The following is a 17,656-nucleotide window of genomic DNA, read 5'->3' as shown; positions in this document are numbered from 1 at the left end:
CTGCTGGGGATTGAGCTATGGTTCCTTTGATTCAAGATCCCAACCCTCCCTGTCAAGCCAATATCCTACCTTCTTATAATTATGGTATAAGATTACAAATTATCAAAAAAAAAGTGTGTGTGGGGGGCAGAGTTCAAACCTAGCTGTTATTGGTACTGGTGGGAGAACATAGAAACCTGATGTAAAAGATGACATTTGAGTTACATCTGGAAGACTGGTTGGTATTTCAATAGCTGGAAATGAGGAAGGAAGAGCATTCCAAGCTAAGCAAAGAAAATGACAGAAAAGTATGATGTAAATTCAGCAAATATTTAGTCTAAATATAAGAGAGTTGTTGTTACTCCTGTCCCCTTGCAAAAAGATCAGTGTGACTCAAAGTGTGATCCATGATCAGTGTTGATTTGAAAATCACTATCACTAGCTTCTGAGCAATTCAGCATTTCTGGTCTGTGAGAGTTTATTCAAAAATTCTATGGCAATTTGGCAGAATAATCTTATAACTCTTAATGTAATAATTTTGAAACTAGAATTTTTAAATCTTAAATTTTATTCCTCTAGTAATTCATTTTTATTGCATTTTACAAAAATATTGGCCCATGGTGAAGTGGAAATGAACAAAATAAGAGAACAACAAACTGATCCTTAGCCACTTATACCTGAGGAGTATGGAACTAGACCAGAAATTTGAGTACAGGAACTTGTTTGGCGCTTCTTGAGTTAACATATACTCTGTTCATAAATGGAGCTCAACCGGTTGACAGGGATTCACTGAAGATGACATCTTAAGAGTCAGTAGCATTTGTGGTTCACGTTTGTGTGGAACACCGATTTAGTCTGGATCTGACTTTACGTGATTATATTTTGTACTTTCATCACCTTTCACCTTAAAACCTAAGGACTGACATTAAAATATGGGCAACCCAATAGGGAGAATAAGTATCCTGAAATGTCAAAATAGTATAAAGAAATGACTTTTTCAAATCACCCTGTAAGCTAAGCAAAACATATTTCTTTTCCTTAAAAAAAAAAAAAAAAAAAAAAAGCCCAGGTACTTGTAAAATGCTGAATGTTGGTTAACTGTGTTTCTGAGAGTCTAGCTATTAAAATGCTACAGTTTTCCAAGGTCTACTGCTTTCCCAATGTACACCTTTGATCTTCTATTCAGGAACTGGGAGCTTAGACAGAGTACTTACAGCCACAGCTGCCAGTATTATTGCAAAGTGGAACGAGAGGGAACATTTGGATCTTACTGCATGCAAAGTAAAGAGAGGGAATCATTTTACTTTTCTATATTAATAAATACAAGAAAAGAAAAAAGCAAATAATGGGAGCGAGACTCTTTGGTGGTACCAATAAGTAACTTCTAATTTACTAGAAATTTTGATTTATTAATAAGGCTCACTTGCAACCAACCACACTTGCTACCTAGCTTGATGCAACCAGGTATAATAAAAATTTTCATCTTTATAGAACTTGCCTTTTGAAATACATTCTGGTCTACTGCTCTTATTTCCATTGTTTTCATATTACTGTTGATAAAACATTTGCACTGTGGGTCTTATTTTAACTACACATTTATGGCATCTTACCTGCCAAATCAAATAATTTTATGTTTAGGTAAGAATATAGAAATATTAATTACATTAGTTCTTTGTCTTTAATTTAAAAAATATTTTAATAACCATCATTAGCATCCTGCATAGCCTTACAGGAGATAGTTTGGAAAGAAGTTTTAAACAGTAGTTATGGGGGAAAAAAGAGGTCTGTGTGTAAGGAAATGGTATTATTTTGCATGTGAAATGAAAAGTAATCAATTACTGATTTCCAAATTTAAGAGTAAGAAAACTCTTAAAACAAGTAATAGCTTTGCCTGATTATTCAGAATTGCAAGAGGTAGTTATTTAGTGATGACATTCTGATACTGCCGTATCTTATTCAAAGTCCAAAACATGCCTCAAGCTCATATGCATTCCTTTAAATTTCCTACCCTCTATCTTTCTCCCTATGTAAAATTAACAACTTTGAAAGGTAGTTAGAAATAAAATATCGCTATCCTGTCTTTTAGTGATCTTCAGAGAGGATATTTCATATGTTGTTGCCTTAATTAAACTATGAAAATAAGCATAAAGAACTATATAAGTTTATTTTAATACCTTAGTATATTCTTAGTAAAAAGCAGAGGTGCCCCTTTAATTTTCATGTGATTATATAAATAATACATGACTATCAGTGAAAATGATAAATGCCACAATTTTAATAGAATCAGAATAACACTAATTATTGAACTAAGTGTGGCACAGCTGATGCTAAGAACTCAGTTCTCTAATCAAGCATTCACAATACGTCACATGAAACTATATGGTAAGAATAACTTCAATTGCCTTTTCATTTCAATCTCCAGAAGAAACAGCAGCCAAATAAGTCAACACAGATCTGAAATTAGTGTTATATCTCTCAGGTACTACCAGTCTTTTAAATGTTTGTTATTATTTGCTTACAGAATTTTACTCATTTAGAAAAACATAGCTTTAAGGGGCACACACTGAATACAGACCATTTAAGTTTTCTGTTCCTTTTCATTATAGTTTATTGCTTTGTTAAATAAAAAGTAAATGTATCTTTATAACAGGAAAAGAGGAAGTGATGTGTAGTTAGTTAAAATTCTCTTTAAAATGGGTTTTTCCTGTTATTGGGGGAGATAACAGGTTTCAGGTATGGGTTTAAGTCCCCTGGTCCATAATGAGAAAGGTCCCTGTGTCTAGTGACTTACAGGTTGCTAGGTATGGTTGGAAAGGGCTCCAGAGTAGGGCTAGTAATCCAGAGTCAAAGAAACGACAAAACAGTGGAGGCCTAAGAGTTAGAAGACAGTATAGGGAGATTAGTAGAACAAAGAATCTTATCCATGTCAACATTTAGGGCTCTGCCTGAGTTGACAAGTCTGAACAAATTTTGATTTGAGTAACTACCGTTTCCAGACAGAGAAAACAGAACAGGAATATTATATAAGATGCATTTTTAAAGGAACTTCTATATAAGAAATACGCCAAAGAAGAAGATATATGAAATTTATTGACAAGCTGGGGAAGGGGGGGATGCAGACTGGGATGATGACTTCTATTCTTATGTAACTAAGTTAGTAAAATTTTTTAAAAATCGTATTTGTGGTTTGGGGTTTCTTTTGAGTTGTTTATAGGGAAAGAAAGCAAATATCACAAGATAGTAAAAAAAACAAAAACAAACAAAAAAAAAACTATTTACTTACCCCTCTCTTTGAGTAAGTAGAACATGGTCCCTGTCATTTAACAGAGTCATTCTAGGCTAAATTCTCATCCACACTGTACATTTAAATGGATGTATTAAAGCAAGGCAGCATCAGATGAATGTTTTATGAAATATCCACTTGAACTTAAACTTTTGGGTTTTATTAGAGAGCACACATAGTTTTAGTCTTAGTATCATCACATCCCAAGTGGGTGGTCTGCCTTGTGAACTGTCCAGGGCAAAATATATATACCCTAGCAAAATCTTCAGTTGAGTTTTCCTTAGCTGAATCAAAGTATATTTCAATAACTAAAAATCTTTTTATATTTATCAAACTAAAATAAAAGAGAAATATGTTGTGAAGATAATCATATGAAACATCCCAAAACAAAATTAAAATTAGAATTCTTTTGAGTTTCCTTTTAATTAATGATGACAATAATAAGCAGGAGTTGCTTAATCTTCAGAATTTTCTATTTAGGGCAATCCACTAAAATAATCTAATTACAAAATGTTATCTAGAGTAAGTCAGATACTTCAAATTACTGTAATTACTCCACAGTCTGATTTGTAATAGAAGTAAAGAAGTTATAATCTTCAAGTATCTTTATGAGGGTTTTATCACAGATAAGATAACCTTATTTATGAGTTTATCCCAGATAACACAAGAGCATCTTTTTCATCTGTATTATGATATACAAAGTGGTTCAAATAGTTCCAGTAAAAATATGATTATTGGTAAGAATTTTTATCTTTCATAATTGCTACCATCAAAATATTCTGTATATCTCAATTAGGTCTAGAAGTAGTTATGAGGGTTTACTCAAGAAGGGAGCTAATTAAGTCCTCATTAATTCATACTTTTTATTACAAAGATATAACTATGAAAGTTTAAAAAAACTGAGACCTGAGAATTTGGTAATTATAAATCACCAGAAAATTATTCCGTATCAAGTACAATAACTTATTTGTTTGATCACTCAACTCAAGAGTAGATTTTGGTAATTCAGTACCTAAACTCATTAAGATGTGTAAGAGAGATAATACAACTACACTTCAAGTGGGAAAACTGATTATCAGAAATTATGAGTACCATGCTATATATTCAAAAAGAGAAGTGAAAAGGAATACTTTCTTGAGTATAAGACAATAAATAGTGAGAACATCTACTAGGTTAGAATTTGAGGTGAAACAGACTTAACAATGTAGCTCCAAAAGAGGATCAATAAAATGCTTAGGGATGGAACATAAAAAAATGGAAAGATCACAGGAAAGGAAAACAAGTAAATGAAAACAACACATGAGAAACAGTGAAAGACTCAATGGAGTAAAAACTGAACTGTCAGGCCAGATCTCCCACAGCATGCCCCAAGCATGAGAACTTAGCGGATGTGTCCCCAGGAAGGTCCAGCGCAGTACTACCTAGTGCACGCAAGAACTCTCCTGCTGGCTGCAAGGCTCAGCTAGCAGGCGCCTACTGTCCTCCCCTCTGTGCCTGCTTTCAGCAAATTCATATGCTGAGCTGACTGAACCCTTATCTTCTTCCATCTGGAAGGACAGAAAAGCAGTAAGTCTCATATTGCAGAATAATGCTCTCACCGTGTACAAGTTTAGAATCAAAACAGCAAGTTGGGGTCCACAATTTGTGAGACACAAATGAATGTCACAAAAGAGAGCTAACAGCAGCTTCTTAAGGAGCATGTAACAAAGCACACAAAGTAAAGCCATGATTTTCCAGTGCACAAAGTTAAATTAAAATCATTTTTTTTCTGGAAAAAAATTCATTTTCTTCTATTGAACAAATTCCTTGCCACCAATATTTAGGATCCTAACTTGCAGAAGTATGGCCCATTTCATACCGCTCAAGATCCCTTCTCAAACTTCTCTACTCGGACTGAATTTTAGCAGAGTAGAAGGATCAATGTTTCAAATGTTAGCCTGCTGAGTAAGGAGGATTTCACTTGATTTATTTAACACAATTTAATCTCTAATTTGAAATATTTTTCAGTGTTAACTAATTCATATAAATTTCTGCTGCTTTTTCTGTATTTGTATAAGACATCTGAGAAGTTAAAAAATGTTCCCGGGCCCTCCCTGGTGGTGCGGTGGGTTAAAGTCGTCTCCTGCTAGGCTTAGGCCGCTTCCACATGAGTTCGATTCCTGCCTGCCCCGGGGTGGGGTGGGGTGGGGTGTGGCCCCATGGTGGGGCAGACCTCTCCTGACCTGCCGCTGCTCCCCTCAGCGGTGTGCTTCGTAGATCTGCCTGTTCTGCTCCCCACTCTGTCCCTGGTGAATCCTCTCACCCTCCGCATCTCTGGCCTGTACCCCAGTTCTATGTGAATAAATGAATAAATCTTTAAAAAAAAATGTTCCCAATAACCTTACTAATTTTAACCTTTTTTAAGTAAGAAAATATCCCCAGTGAATAAAAAACACAGATTTCCTCATTTTACCTATTTTCAGCCTTAGGACTGAAGTCTTACATATATAAAACAAAAAGTGGTAAAATTACCTTTTTAAGAGTACAGTAAGCTTACATAAAAGTAGCTTATTATTAACATACAGATTTACTTATGCTATGAGGGAAGGGAGAGTACTGAAAATGTTTTCTTTTTGTTCCCCAAAAGAAAATCATCAATTGTGTTAATAGTTCTTTAGAAATATGATTAAAAATATGAAGTTTTTAAAGATATCTGATCTCTGTAACTTTCTTCTCTGTCACAAAAATAAACTCACTACCATACATTCATTACCCTCAGGAATACTCTTCAATGCAATTAAAAGACAAGATATATTAAAAATTCACAGGATGTTAACAGCAGAGAGAGAATGCAGGCACCTGATCTTCATGTAGCTGTGAGCAAATGCCCATCCAGGTCATTCACTGCTCAAAGGAGTAACTGTTATTTCTGTCTGGAACTTTGGTTGAATATTATTTTCTTCTTTTTGTTTTTCTCTGATGGTGACAGTAAGTAAATAGATGCAGTATACAAAACTGTCATCTGAGAGGTGAAGAACCCCAGCCCAAAGAAGTGTGCTGACTTGGGCAGTGCTAAGGCACATGAGCGTTGGCCCACTGCCTCCCCAGAGAGGCTCTTCTCCCTTTGTTTTGCCACAGGATGGGCAGGTCACTTGCAACAAAGACTACCTGTGTTCCTCCATAGATGAATATTAAATTTACTATTTTATTATATTACGGATCTCTTTAATTTATAATCCCCTTTCCGTACTGTTTTTTACTCTATTTTTGCTCCAAAAATGTGACTTAAGTCAACATCTGTGAAAATATGATATCATAAAAATGATTTTATCATTGCTAAAGTTATCTTTACTTGACAGGAGTTTGCTAGAATATTATTTTAAATAATGAGCTCTCCTAACTGTTTTGAGATTCAAAAATTTGATAAATACCCACTGTTTTTAGAAAGGATAACAGGTGACACATATCTATATATATAGGACGCTTAACCAAGATGAAGGCAAATGTTTAAGTTTGTTTTAATTTTAGGTTTGTGTTAAATATGTAATTAACTACCACTTAGATACCCATCTATATAATCAGACATAAATATGATAGATTTGTGATTCAAAGTAGAATATTTAAAAATTTTTGATGTTAATCAAAAGATTTGGTAAAGCTTTACAACAGTTCAAAATTATGAATTCATATTATATGATAGGTTATTTAATCAGTGCTTTTTCAAAGCCATTCATTTAATAAAGTGAATGCAGACAGATCAGACACCCTGACATTAAAAAAAAGAATTAAAAAAATACAAATAATTAAGAATCCACAAGGCGCTGGTAGGGCAAAAAGCAGAAGAGTGGCAAAATTAAAACAAATATTGTAGTTGTATTTTCTTCTTCAAACTAGACTGGAGATAAAGTTAATATATAATTTTAGCATCTTAATTATCAGATGTTCTGGGATTTAAGCTTTCATTCTCTTCTACTGAAAGTCATCTCTAAACTACTGGCCTTTTTTTTGTGGAAACTGACAGCATGGATCTGCATGTGAAGATAAAGGTATATAGAAGAGACAGAAAATAAACTGCATAATATTAGATGCACTAAACAGTAGCAAGGATATGAAATGCTTCAGCAGCCATTACAGTGTACAAAGACAAATATGCACATATATTTACAACATAGATTAAAGAAAGATTAAAAAATGGGCAACTCTCATTTCCAAGTAACTGCCACTTAAAATTTTAAATGATGAATTTTTTATGATGAATTTCTGAAGCTTAAATTACTCAACATGCAGAATCATTCTTAAATAAGCATATGACAAGCAGAAGCATTTGAATTATGCTAGGAAAAGTAGTTAAGGTATAAAATATATAACAAGGTACAGATCTCTGTCCTGTTATGTTGAATTTTCATCTGAATTTTCTTCTAAAAGAAGAAATACATATATTTTTTAGGTTTTGACATAGACATTAATAAAGGTCAAATTAGAGACAGAGCTGTGCCCCACCTTTAATTCATGCATCTGCCCATCTTTTGAATAATTAAATTGACCTTTAGCATGCAGAAGAGTTAATGAGGTTCTACTCCTCCTACTCTACCTAAGTTTGCTCAGCTGATTCCTTGCCCTCGACAATGGCTGCAGAGCGATGAACTCGTCACTTAAAGCGACTGTGTTGGAGTACATCTATAATTGGACAGAAAAGGGATGGGACATACAAGTCAGTGAGCTGTATTAATCACCTAAGAGACAGAGGACAAGCTTTGTAAAGACATCTTTTCCTACAGAGTAGGAAATCTAATACATGGAACATATACGTGACCGACATTTGTAGGTACATATACATGACCGACATTTGTTGCCCTTGTCATCAGAAGAATTTATTCTTCACTCTTAATATCACATTGTTATTCTGGAGAAAACAAAGCTCTGAATGAATGCTGGTAACTTTTCTCTTGATATGATTTTTCTTGCTACTTGTGGTAAGCAATGAAGTAGCTGACAAATTTCTAACCATTTCTTTATTACTTGAAATCAGAGGTGACAGTACAAAGCTAAAATAATAAAGACTGCTTGTAGCAACGGAATATCACACATGGGATTTGAATGACCATATACTATTTCTGGAAAGAAACAAAACAAACCAGCATATGATCAGGCTTGAAGTTCTCTGAGTAGAAGGAAAGTTTGCTCTTTGGATCAGATACAACAAACATCTGGTCAAGTCATTTAAAAATGAATTTAGTGGGAAAATTGGGTTCTTCTACACACAGATATAATGAATGGTTTACCACACATACCATACAAATAAAGTTGATTTTTAATCAACTTTACAAAATCAATGCAAAAGAAGCAAAATATATATAAAGTATTTTTAACTTTCTTGTCAAATGGTATGTATTAAGAGACTGAATATTTCCTATGTAATCCTTTAAAAAGAAGTTATAGAAAATGTAACAAGCAAATATCACCTTTTACTATCATTAGATATCACTATAAATACATAGGTCCATGAATGTTCTGTACGATGCAGAATTTCTAAGGATAACTATAAATAAATGATTAATTACTTTTATGAAGAGTTGTTACCAAAGTGATGTAATACTGTATTTTGGTGAAATACAACTTTCTATAGAACAAAAGTGGGGGACAAAAATGTGTCTCAATAAGGCCTGGAAAAAGGCTAACAGATAATATATTAAAAATAGTGCTGTCTGTAAATATATCAGCAAATTAGAAATAAGGTAGGCAAGTGTTTCTGATATACATTTAAATAATATATTACAAACATTTGTCCAAAATGATATAGATATATGCATGGTGATCAGATTATGCAAATTTCTTCATCCCCATTTATAGATCTGCAATACAGAACAACATCCCTATCATCCTTATGTCTTTACTAAGTACGTATTACATACACCACATAAATACATAATATTTATTATTATCTTTTATTATTATGTCTAGAGTCATGTATGTTAGTAGTTAATATTCTGATTTTACAGAGGAAGAAATCAAGCTTAAGAAAGTGACTTTATTAATATGCATTTTATAAATGGTTAAAATAGTATTTTAATTAAACTAGTCAAGTTCCAGAAGCCTATGCTGCTTCAACGGTGTTAAATACTAACCATTAATACTAATGGTGTTAGTATTGCTTTACTAAAGCAAATAAAAGTTAAATGTTTTTACGATCAGTTGAAATTAAAACCAATATACTGTTTAGGAAGGCTAATTTACTAGATATTAGAGACTAGGTATTCTCTTTGCAGTATGAACATAAACCTTAACCTAGACTGAACTAAATGACTAGTAAGCCTGACATTTAATAGGAAAAGTAAGATACATTTCTAGCTCATATACAAGTGACCTGTACAAAACAGGCACATTCAACTACATAGCTACTATTTCTTGAGCACGTAGTATATGTCTGAACATTACTCCATTTAAACCTCATTATAAAGGTAATGGCATTTCTATCAACCTTTAGAGGTAGACTTTTAAAATTATAATTGGAAACAGAGCTACCAGGGATAAAGCTAAGTTTTGAACTGAGAACTACCAGGCCCTATAAATCATATTCTTAAACACTATGTAACTTACTGGTAATATTTTCTACAGCTTACTAGTAATTAAAAAATGCTTAGTGAGAGAATATATTTTATAAAAATCCATTCTGTAATAATTATTTAAAGAATCTATTTCAAAATTGTTTTTTTGTTGAAAATAATATAACCTGAAAAAGTATTACTGGAAAGACATGGCTATTTAAGCATATGTGCATCTGACATATGTCCTATATGTAGAATGCTGTGATCACATTTAAAGTATTTATTATTATTATTTGGACATAACTTGTAGTTTTATACATAAAAACCTGGGGTACTATTAATAACACAATATAATATTTTTAAACTGTAATTTATCAGGAATCAAAAAATTAAAAGAAATACCTTTAAAAAGGGTTACTATATTGCAAAGTACATGACACAGGAATGGATAATTTCCTATTTCTGTTGTAAGCAAATTATGATAGCTATTCATTGTTAAAGACCTCTAATATAAAAGGTATTATATAAAAAAAGTATTTACCTGTGCCTTTTCAGTATTTGTAGGATGGAGTTGTCGTTCAAATACTTTCTTCACGATGTCAAGAAACAGACATGTAACAACCATGAGAATTATGGCAAACCAAGTAGAACCACTTGATAAGAGCTGAATAAATACAAAGTACATATTCTGGGAGCCCAAAAATGGCCTGCCAGGAAAGAAAGTTGGCTTAATAAAGGCACAAACTGATAAAAGTTTCTTAAACAGGACATGTGAACAATTGAAGGTTACACTTTTAGGAAGACAGCAAGAAAATGTTCAAAATTTTAAACCAGTATTAATTTAAGTAATCAGATAACTAATAATCAGACTTTTGTTGTTAAAGATAAAATCCAATTCAATTACTGTCAATGACATCTACTGTTTACATTATTTGGAAGTGGCAAATAGGAGATTAGATTAACTCTGATATTCTAGTGTTAGGACATCAAAAGAATTTTGTAGTAATACACACTTAAGAGATAAGGAAAAGCAAAAGAAAGTAAGTCACAAAATATTTTTTACTAAGCAACTAACATTACTAAATCATTGTTTGAAAAGTTCTACTTATGAATACTAGCTCAACAAAGCAGCAAATATTGTCAAGATAACTCTGCATTTTTATAATTCAACACTGTAAAAGAAAACAGGAAATCGACAAAGAAATGTAGAAATAGAGTAATGTTTAAAACAAACAACATTTATAAGCATATTTTATGATCCTAAATAGAAGTTTTTTTTGTGACTCTTAAGATTTTTGCCTAGTTCCCATGGCATTTTGCCTGATACAGGGATCAAAAACACAACAGGCAATTGTAATGTAAATTTTAAAGAAGAGAAACTTTGGTTGTTCATTCCTTACTAATGGACAAAATCAGGAGAGATACTAATTTTTAATCTGCTAGAGTGCCTGAATATCTGATTTTACCAATAAAGATGCAAAACACCATTTACTTTTGAGATAAATTAACTTATCCATGAAAATTAAATGGCTCTCTGTGACCTTTTTATTATTTATGCATGTAAGAACTGGGGTATAAGCCAGAGGTGCAGAATGTGAGAGGATTTAACAGAGACAGAGTGGGAAGTGGAATAGGTTGATCTACTGAAATATTTTCTGAGGGGAGCAGCAGGCAAAGCTGCTCAAAATGCTTCACTGGCTGGCAATAGCATCATAGTGCTGAGACTTAAGCCCTTGTGCCACCAGTGAGGCCCCCTCTGTGACTTTTCATGTAATAAACAATTTAGAGATAATAGGGTTAGTGTAAAGAACATAACTATGGAGTAAAACAAGTGGCTTTTAAGTCCTAGTTTTGCTCTTTTTGAATCTTTGTGGTGAATCAATTGTGATGTTAATTAATATTGTGATGTTAATACCTTATGTAAAACATCTAGAACACAGTAGCTACTCAGTACTTGTTAAGGTCCTTTGTTACTCCATATCAATAAACAAACTAAAGGAAGTAAATTATCAAAATAGTGTCTCAAAATTATGTCACGCACAACTGGTTTATAATATAATCTAGCACAATAAATACTGGCTGAGTTAATACAATCAAAATACAATATACTCACTCACCAAAGAATACCTCCATAAAACAAAGAAAATACAAAATAGAATATAATAGATCCCCAAGTAACAAGATGGTTGACCCAGGTCCAAAAACGAGTTTCCAAAGCCATCTAAAAAGACGTAAAATAAAAAATCATTAAAACAAAAAATAATACATTTACTCTTTCAGATAAAATTGAATATGTTAGTTTCTTATCATTAAGATTCCTATGAGTAAGTCCCTCAGGAAAAAAATACTAATAATAGGGTCTTCGAATGAAACTGAGTAACTTCAAATTTATAATACTATTCTTCTGAGGAAGAACCACTGAAATTTCATAAGTATTTCATTTTCAATTCCATGGCTAAAAATAAATTGTGTTGTTATACTCTACAAAGAAGTAAAATTTCAGAGATCAGTATTATGTGGTGAAACTTTATCAAAAAATGTTTATATCATAATAATATAATTACATATAATATATAATAATGTAATACAAATAGGCTGAGGTTTCCCAAAATGAATCTAAGGATTTTATGATAAAAAGTAAAGTGAATTATTAAATAACAACCAAAGAAATTATATAGTATATAACTGAAAAAGAGAAAGGGAAATAGCTAATAGACACAAAATATGTCCAAACTTCTAATTTCTGTATCATACCTTTACTGTGACTGTTACAACCATGACTGTGAAGACCAATGTACCAAATGTCCAGTTTCCAAACATCTGAACAGAAAGAATAAACTATGATGTATTAAATGATGTTAACAAAATGTAAGGCAATAAACAACTTTGCTCTTATTAAAAATCACTTGCATAAGCCAGTTACAAATGAAATCTGTGAGTAGATTAGTGAAGTTAAAGTGGCATGAAAAAGAAAAACTGTAAAGTATTATTATCTTTATTATTTTGTACAATGATCCTCTGGGTATCATCATTAGACTGGGAAACCCAAAGATAGGCCTGAAATTGTGTGGCACAAATTTTTTTAGTTTGAATGACACAGATTTTGGTGATTGCTCATACCTGTTCACACAGTAAAATGATTAAAACTAGGGCCTCCCTGGTGGCACAAGGGGTTAAGTCTCAGCACTATAAGCTATACAGAGCCACTGTAACATGAGTTGGATCCCTGGCTAGGGAAATGGCCCACACGGCACAGCAGACCATGTCTTCTGTCCTGCCCACTGCTCCCCTCAGCAGTGTATTTCATTCAGTCCATTTGTTCTGCTGCCCATTCTGTCCCTGCTGAATCCTTGCACCCTCCCTGCACCTCTGGCCCACATCCCAGCTCTTGTTCACATAAACAAAAAATCTTTAACAAAAATGATAAAACTGTTCAATCACAATTATTTTCTGAAACCATTTCAATGAAAAGTTACAGCAGACCACTTAGACACTGTATATCTGGACCCAATATAGGCAGCACAAGAAAAGAGAAATCCATACATAAAATCACTACCTGAAAGAAAGTATTATGTCCAATGTAATTACTCTTCAATTTGAAAGTATTCCCAAGGGTTTAATAGTCAACACTTATTAACATTAAAAAAAAATCCCTAAGAATGTCAATATTTAATAATAAGAATATAATTTAAAGTTTAAGTTAATTTAGTTTATAGTCATAATCTTTATTTAAAAGGCTGTTTTGTTCAATCAAGTATGGTATTGGAACAAAAACAAATATACAGACCAATGGAACCTAATAGAATGTCCAGAAATAAAGTTGTACATATATGGAAAACGAATTCTCAACAAAGGAGCAAATACTATGCAATGGAACAAGGACAATTTGTTCAATAAATGGTGCTGGGAAAACTGGACCTCCATAAACAAAAGAATGAAACTAGACCACAACAGTCATTTTAGATGCACAAAAATCAATTTAAAATCAACTTAAAAATAAACTATACCAAACTAAAAAGATTCTGTACAGCAAAAGAGACATTAATAAAAATAAAGAGATGCCCTACTGACTGGAAGAAAATTTTTGTACTTCATAAAAGTGTTAAGGGACTGATCACAAAGATCTACAAAACAAAGTAAACAATCCATTCTTGGGCAGAAGAGGAAATGCAAATCAGAACCACAATGAAATACCAATCTTGTATCAGTAAGAATGGCACAAAAAATGTTGTTGAGGATGTGGCTTCATTAATAGGGGAACAAATAAGGGATCAAAGAAAAAACAAACACAACAAAACAAAAATAAACAGATAACTATAAATCAGAGATATTCTGCAGGGAGAAAATGAGGGTGGGAAGAGCACAAGGGAATATGGTGTAGTACACAGGTGAAGTGATGGTGGGAATTCTATGGAGGCTACACCTGAGAGGAGAAAGCAAACATTGTACAAACAGTATAATTCCATGAGGAAAATAAATAATGGCAGGTGTTCTCCTTTAAGTTCCTGTATACTTCAGTAAAACAAAAGTAAAATTTTCAAAATCTTTGACTAGGATGGATATCCTTTCAAACAGTAGTTCTCTCATATGTAATTTGCTTCAAATCACTGAGTGAAACAGATATCAGTACTTAAGTTCCTGAGTTAAAAAAGGATTCTTTTTCTCCCTTGTCTTCTTTCTTTTGAAGCTTTTAGATGAAATAATCAGAAAAGCAAAACATCATTGAGTGCTGGGATATGAACTCAGTTTCCACTGTAACTATTCTGTTATTTTCCTTCCTATATCATTTAGTTTTCTGCTCTTGCCATATAACATTTTCCACCTTTCTGTTACCATCATTAATGTATTTTACTCTTTAATACACTCTCCTAGGATCCTTTCATATTTGGTGGAAGTCTGCTTTAGTTTGGAGATGAGTTAAACTTTTCAAATCTGAATTGCTCCTCCACATTTTCTTGTTACCTTCTTTCCTTGACTATACTCTTAAGTAGCAGTTCACCTTTCTTGTTTTAAAAAATAACTTTAAATAGCTTCTTCTCTGAAAATCTCCTGAGACTTCAGAAAAACAACATAAGATACTTTAAAAAATGACAAAAATGTGAATTACAACACTGTTAATGTACCTGGAGATGACTTTACTGTGTACAGATGAAGAGAGGAGATAATTCTTAAAAAAGTCATTTATTCTTAGTACCTACTTTATAGTATACTTAACATTTTTATTATTGGTGCTTAAATCACAATTATGTACCTCTTAAAATAATATCACATGGGTAATTAAATTCATAGGAACACAATGTAGAATGGTAATTACCAAAAGATGGGAAGAGGGGAATATGGAGAATAATTGTTTAATGGATAAAAGTTTTGCTTTGTCAAAATGGCCATCCTACCTAAAGCAGTATACAGATTCAATGCAATCCCAATTAAAATATCAGTGGCATATTTCAAAGAAACTAGAGCAAATATTACTGAAATTCACATGGAATCACAAAAGACCCTGAATAGCAAAAGCAATCTTCTCAAAGGAGAAAGAGAGTGGAGGTACCAAACTTCCAGACCTTGGAGCTGAATTATAAAGCCACAATAATTAAAACATCTTGAACTGAAACAAATACAGATATACAGACCAATGGAAAAGAAATGAGAGCCCAGAAATAAATCCACAGTAGGTTCATTATAAGTTAATGTCAACATATAGTTAACATTATATGTTAATTTATGACAAAGAAGCCAAAACATACACTGGAATAAAATAGGCTCTTCAATAAATGATGTTGGAAAAACTGTACAGCTGCATACAAAAAATGAAACTAGACCACAATCTCACACCATACACAAAATACAACTCAAAATGGATAAAAGACTTGAATGTACACAGGTGACACAAGCTATGCAACTTCTGCCGACTGACAAATTCTGGATGGAAGGGAAAAGCTCTGAAAAATCTAAATTTTCATTGCTAACTTATGTTACAACCTACCTTTTTTGTATAATCATAATATCAAAAATATTCTGAGCAACTATCATCTTGCAACTGGATTGCCTTAGCTTCAAAAATTGGCTACCTAGCCAGGGCAGGGGCAAAGTACAGCCACCCCAAAGCAGGAAATTTCTCTGACAAAAGGCAAATTCCTCTGACAAAAGACAAGCTCCAAGAGAGATAAGACCCCCAGGGCATAAAGACTGCTGGGAAGCTTCCTCAGTCTTTTGAATAAAAAGGAAACTTCTGATAAAACTCCCAGTGCATAAGGACTCATGGACAATTTCCTAACATTATTGACACAGGTTTGCTTAGTGCATGACTATGTGACTTCCTCTTAATTTATTTACCCTTTTTTTAAACAATCCATAACTACTCTCGGTTAGTCTTAATTAACCTTTTCCTGAAACAATCACTAGCTACTCTCTGCTGGCTTTCATTTAGCCATTAGCTTCTCTTTAGACAATCACCGATGATTTGCTAACACAATTTATTCCTTCCCTAAGAACCCTAACAATCCTTTGCTAACAGCTCATCCTTTCCGGACCCCTTATCCTTTGAATTCACTTAAACATCCATATACATGAAAGTTATCACAAATGTGTATAGTCTAGTATGCCATAAAGTGTCAGGAAGAGGATGCATTGTTCCCCTCTACTTTGAGAACTTTTCTGGTGATTTCTTATTAACTTACCTTATGCATTATTGTAATTAACTACTTGCTAAACAGTATAAATAAAGACCTGCCAAAAAGATGGGCAGGAAGACTTGCACCCAACTTGGACTCCCATGTCTTCCTTGTTCCGGCTCCCCTTTTCTCCTGTTTGGAATCTCCGTATACCAATGCCAGATCCCACCTAAAAACCCTGCCTTACAGCATGTTGAGGCCTGTCCTCCAACACATAGGAATAGTTGGTCATCATTAAGTGCTTGTCAAATACATAAAATTTTACATTCTCCAATTGCAAATCTGATATCTCCATGTCTCCAAATATGTGATGCCATACTCAGGTATTGCCAATGGAAAGGGAAATTAGTTCACCATACTCAGGTATTACCAATGGAAAAGGGAAACTAGTTCACCATAGTAACACTGCTACTAATTTGTCTCCTTAACCCTAGGAAGAAAGGCTTCATTCTGCCAAAAATCTTCCAACTCCAATCAGGACTAAGTAGCAACATGTTTGGGACTCTGCTATTTTCACATTTCAGAAAAGTGGTCATAAACAGTAATTTTTAATATCCTCGAATTGCTAGTGTGCACTGATGCAGCACTTCCTAAGCATACTAGAAAAATAATATTGCAATTACAAAAGCAAAACTATACTAAGTCCTCATTTCTCATCTGAAAAATGGAGGTCATAATATCTTTCTATTAGGATACTGTGAGGATATAAGGCCCTTAGCATAACAGCAGTAAATAAACAGTAACGATTATTAAAGCATAATTCTAAAGTGAACAACATGCAGGAACATGAATAAGTGCCTAGTAACCTCAGTTTCATGTTAAAATTATATTAATTACCTTTTTATTTTCATTGGGTGACATTTTAGTAAGTAAAAATGTTTAAAGATAATTTTATAACTATTTGAATTTAATATATGAATTTATAATTTAAGTTGAAATTTTAAATGATAGTTATCAAAAACCAAACTACATCCATTTAAAAATATCTGTAAATTTTTTTTTTACCTGACCATTTCCAAGCAGAGATATATCTTCACCTATTAGAAAATAGGATCCAAAAAAGAAAATAAAGGCATGACTGAAACCCAGGATAGTCCAATAAAGAAATGTTTTAATGCTTAGTTGACGGTTTTTACTAATGTCTCTGTAAATTAAAAAGAGAAAAAGAAATGTATAAGGACTCATATTCTTGCTAAATA

The 17,656-nt window shown here is 32.9% G+C and overlaps 1 protein-coding gene across 5 annotated transcripts in view; it reads right to left on the bottom strand.

Annotated features, from left to right (window-relative positions):
* ATP11B (ATPase, class VI, type 11B) overlaps positions 1-17,656 on the bottom strand; it is an 87,383-nt gene that overhangs the window by 10,764 nt on the left and 58,963 nt on the right. For 4 of the 5 annotated variants that reach the window (XM_012733350.1, XM_012733359.1, XM_012733344.1 and 1 more), the window contains 4 exons: positions 17,463-17,601; positions 12,541-12,606; positions 11,904-12,007; positions 10,328-10,493 (listed from right to left, as the gene is read on the bottom strand). In XM_012733350.1, the coding sequence (XP_012588804.1) occupies positions 10,328-10,493; positions 11,904-12,007; positions 12,541-12,606; positions 17,463-17,601 (475 nt within the window). Of the gene's footprint in view, positions 1-7,832; positions 7,919-10,327; positions 10,494-11,903; positions 12,008-12,540; positions 12,607-17,462; positions 17,602-17,656 lie in introns of all 5 variants that reach the window. The other variant, XM_012733336.1, reaches the window with a different exon arrangement.

Source organism: Condylura cristata, unplaced genomic scaffold, assembly GCF_000260355.1.
Source record: "Condylura cristata isolate star-nosed mole 26May11 unplaced genomic scaffold, ConCri1.0 scaffold00003, whole genome shotgun sequence".
Taxonomy (NCBI): Eukaryota; Metazoa; Chordata; class Mammalia; order Eulipotyphla; family Talpidae; genus Condylura; species Condylura cristata.
The sequence above is the reverse complement of the archived record's forward strand: the minus strand, read 5'-3'. Positions and strand labels throughout refer to the sequence as shown.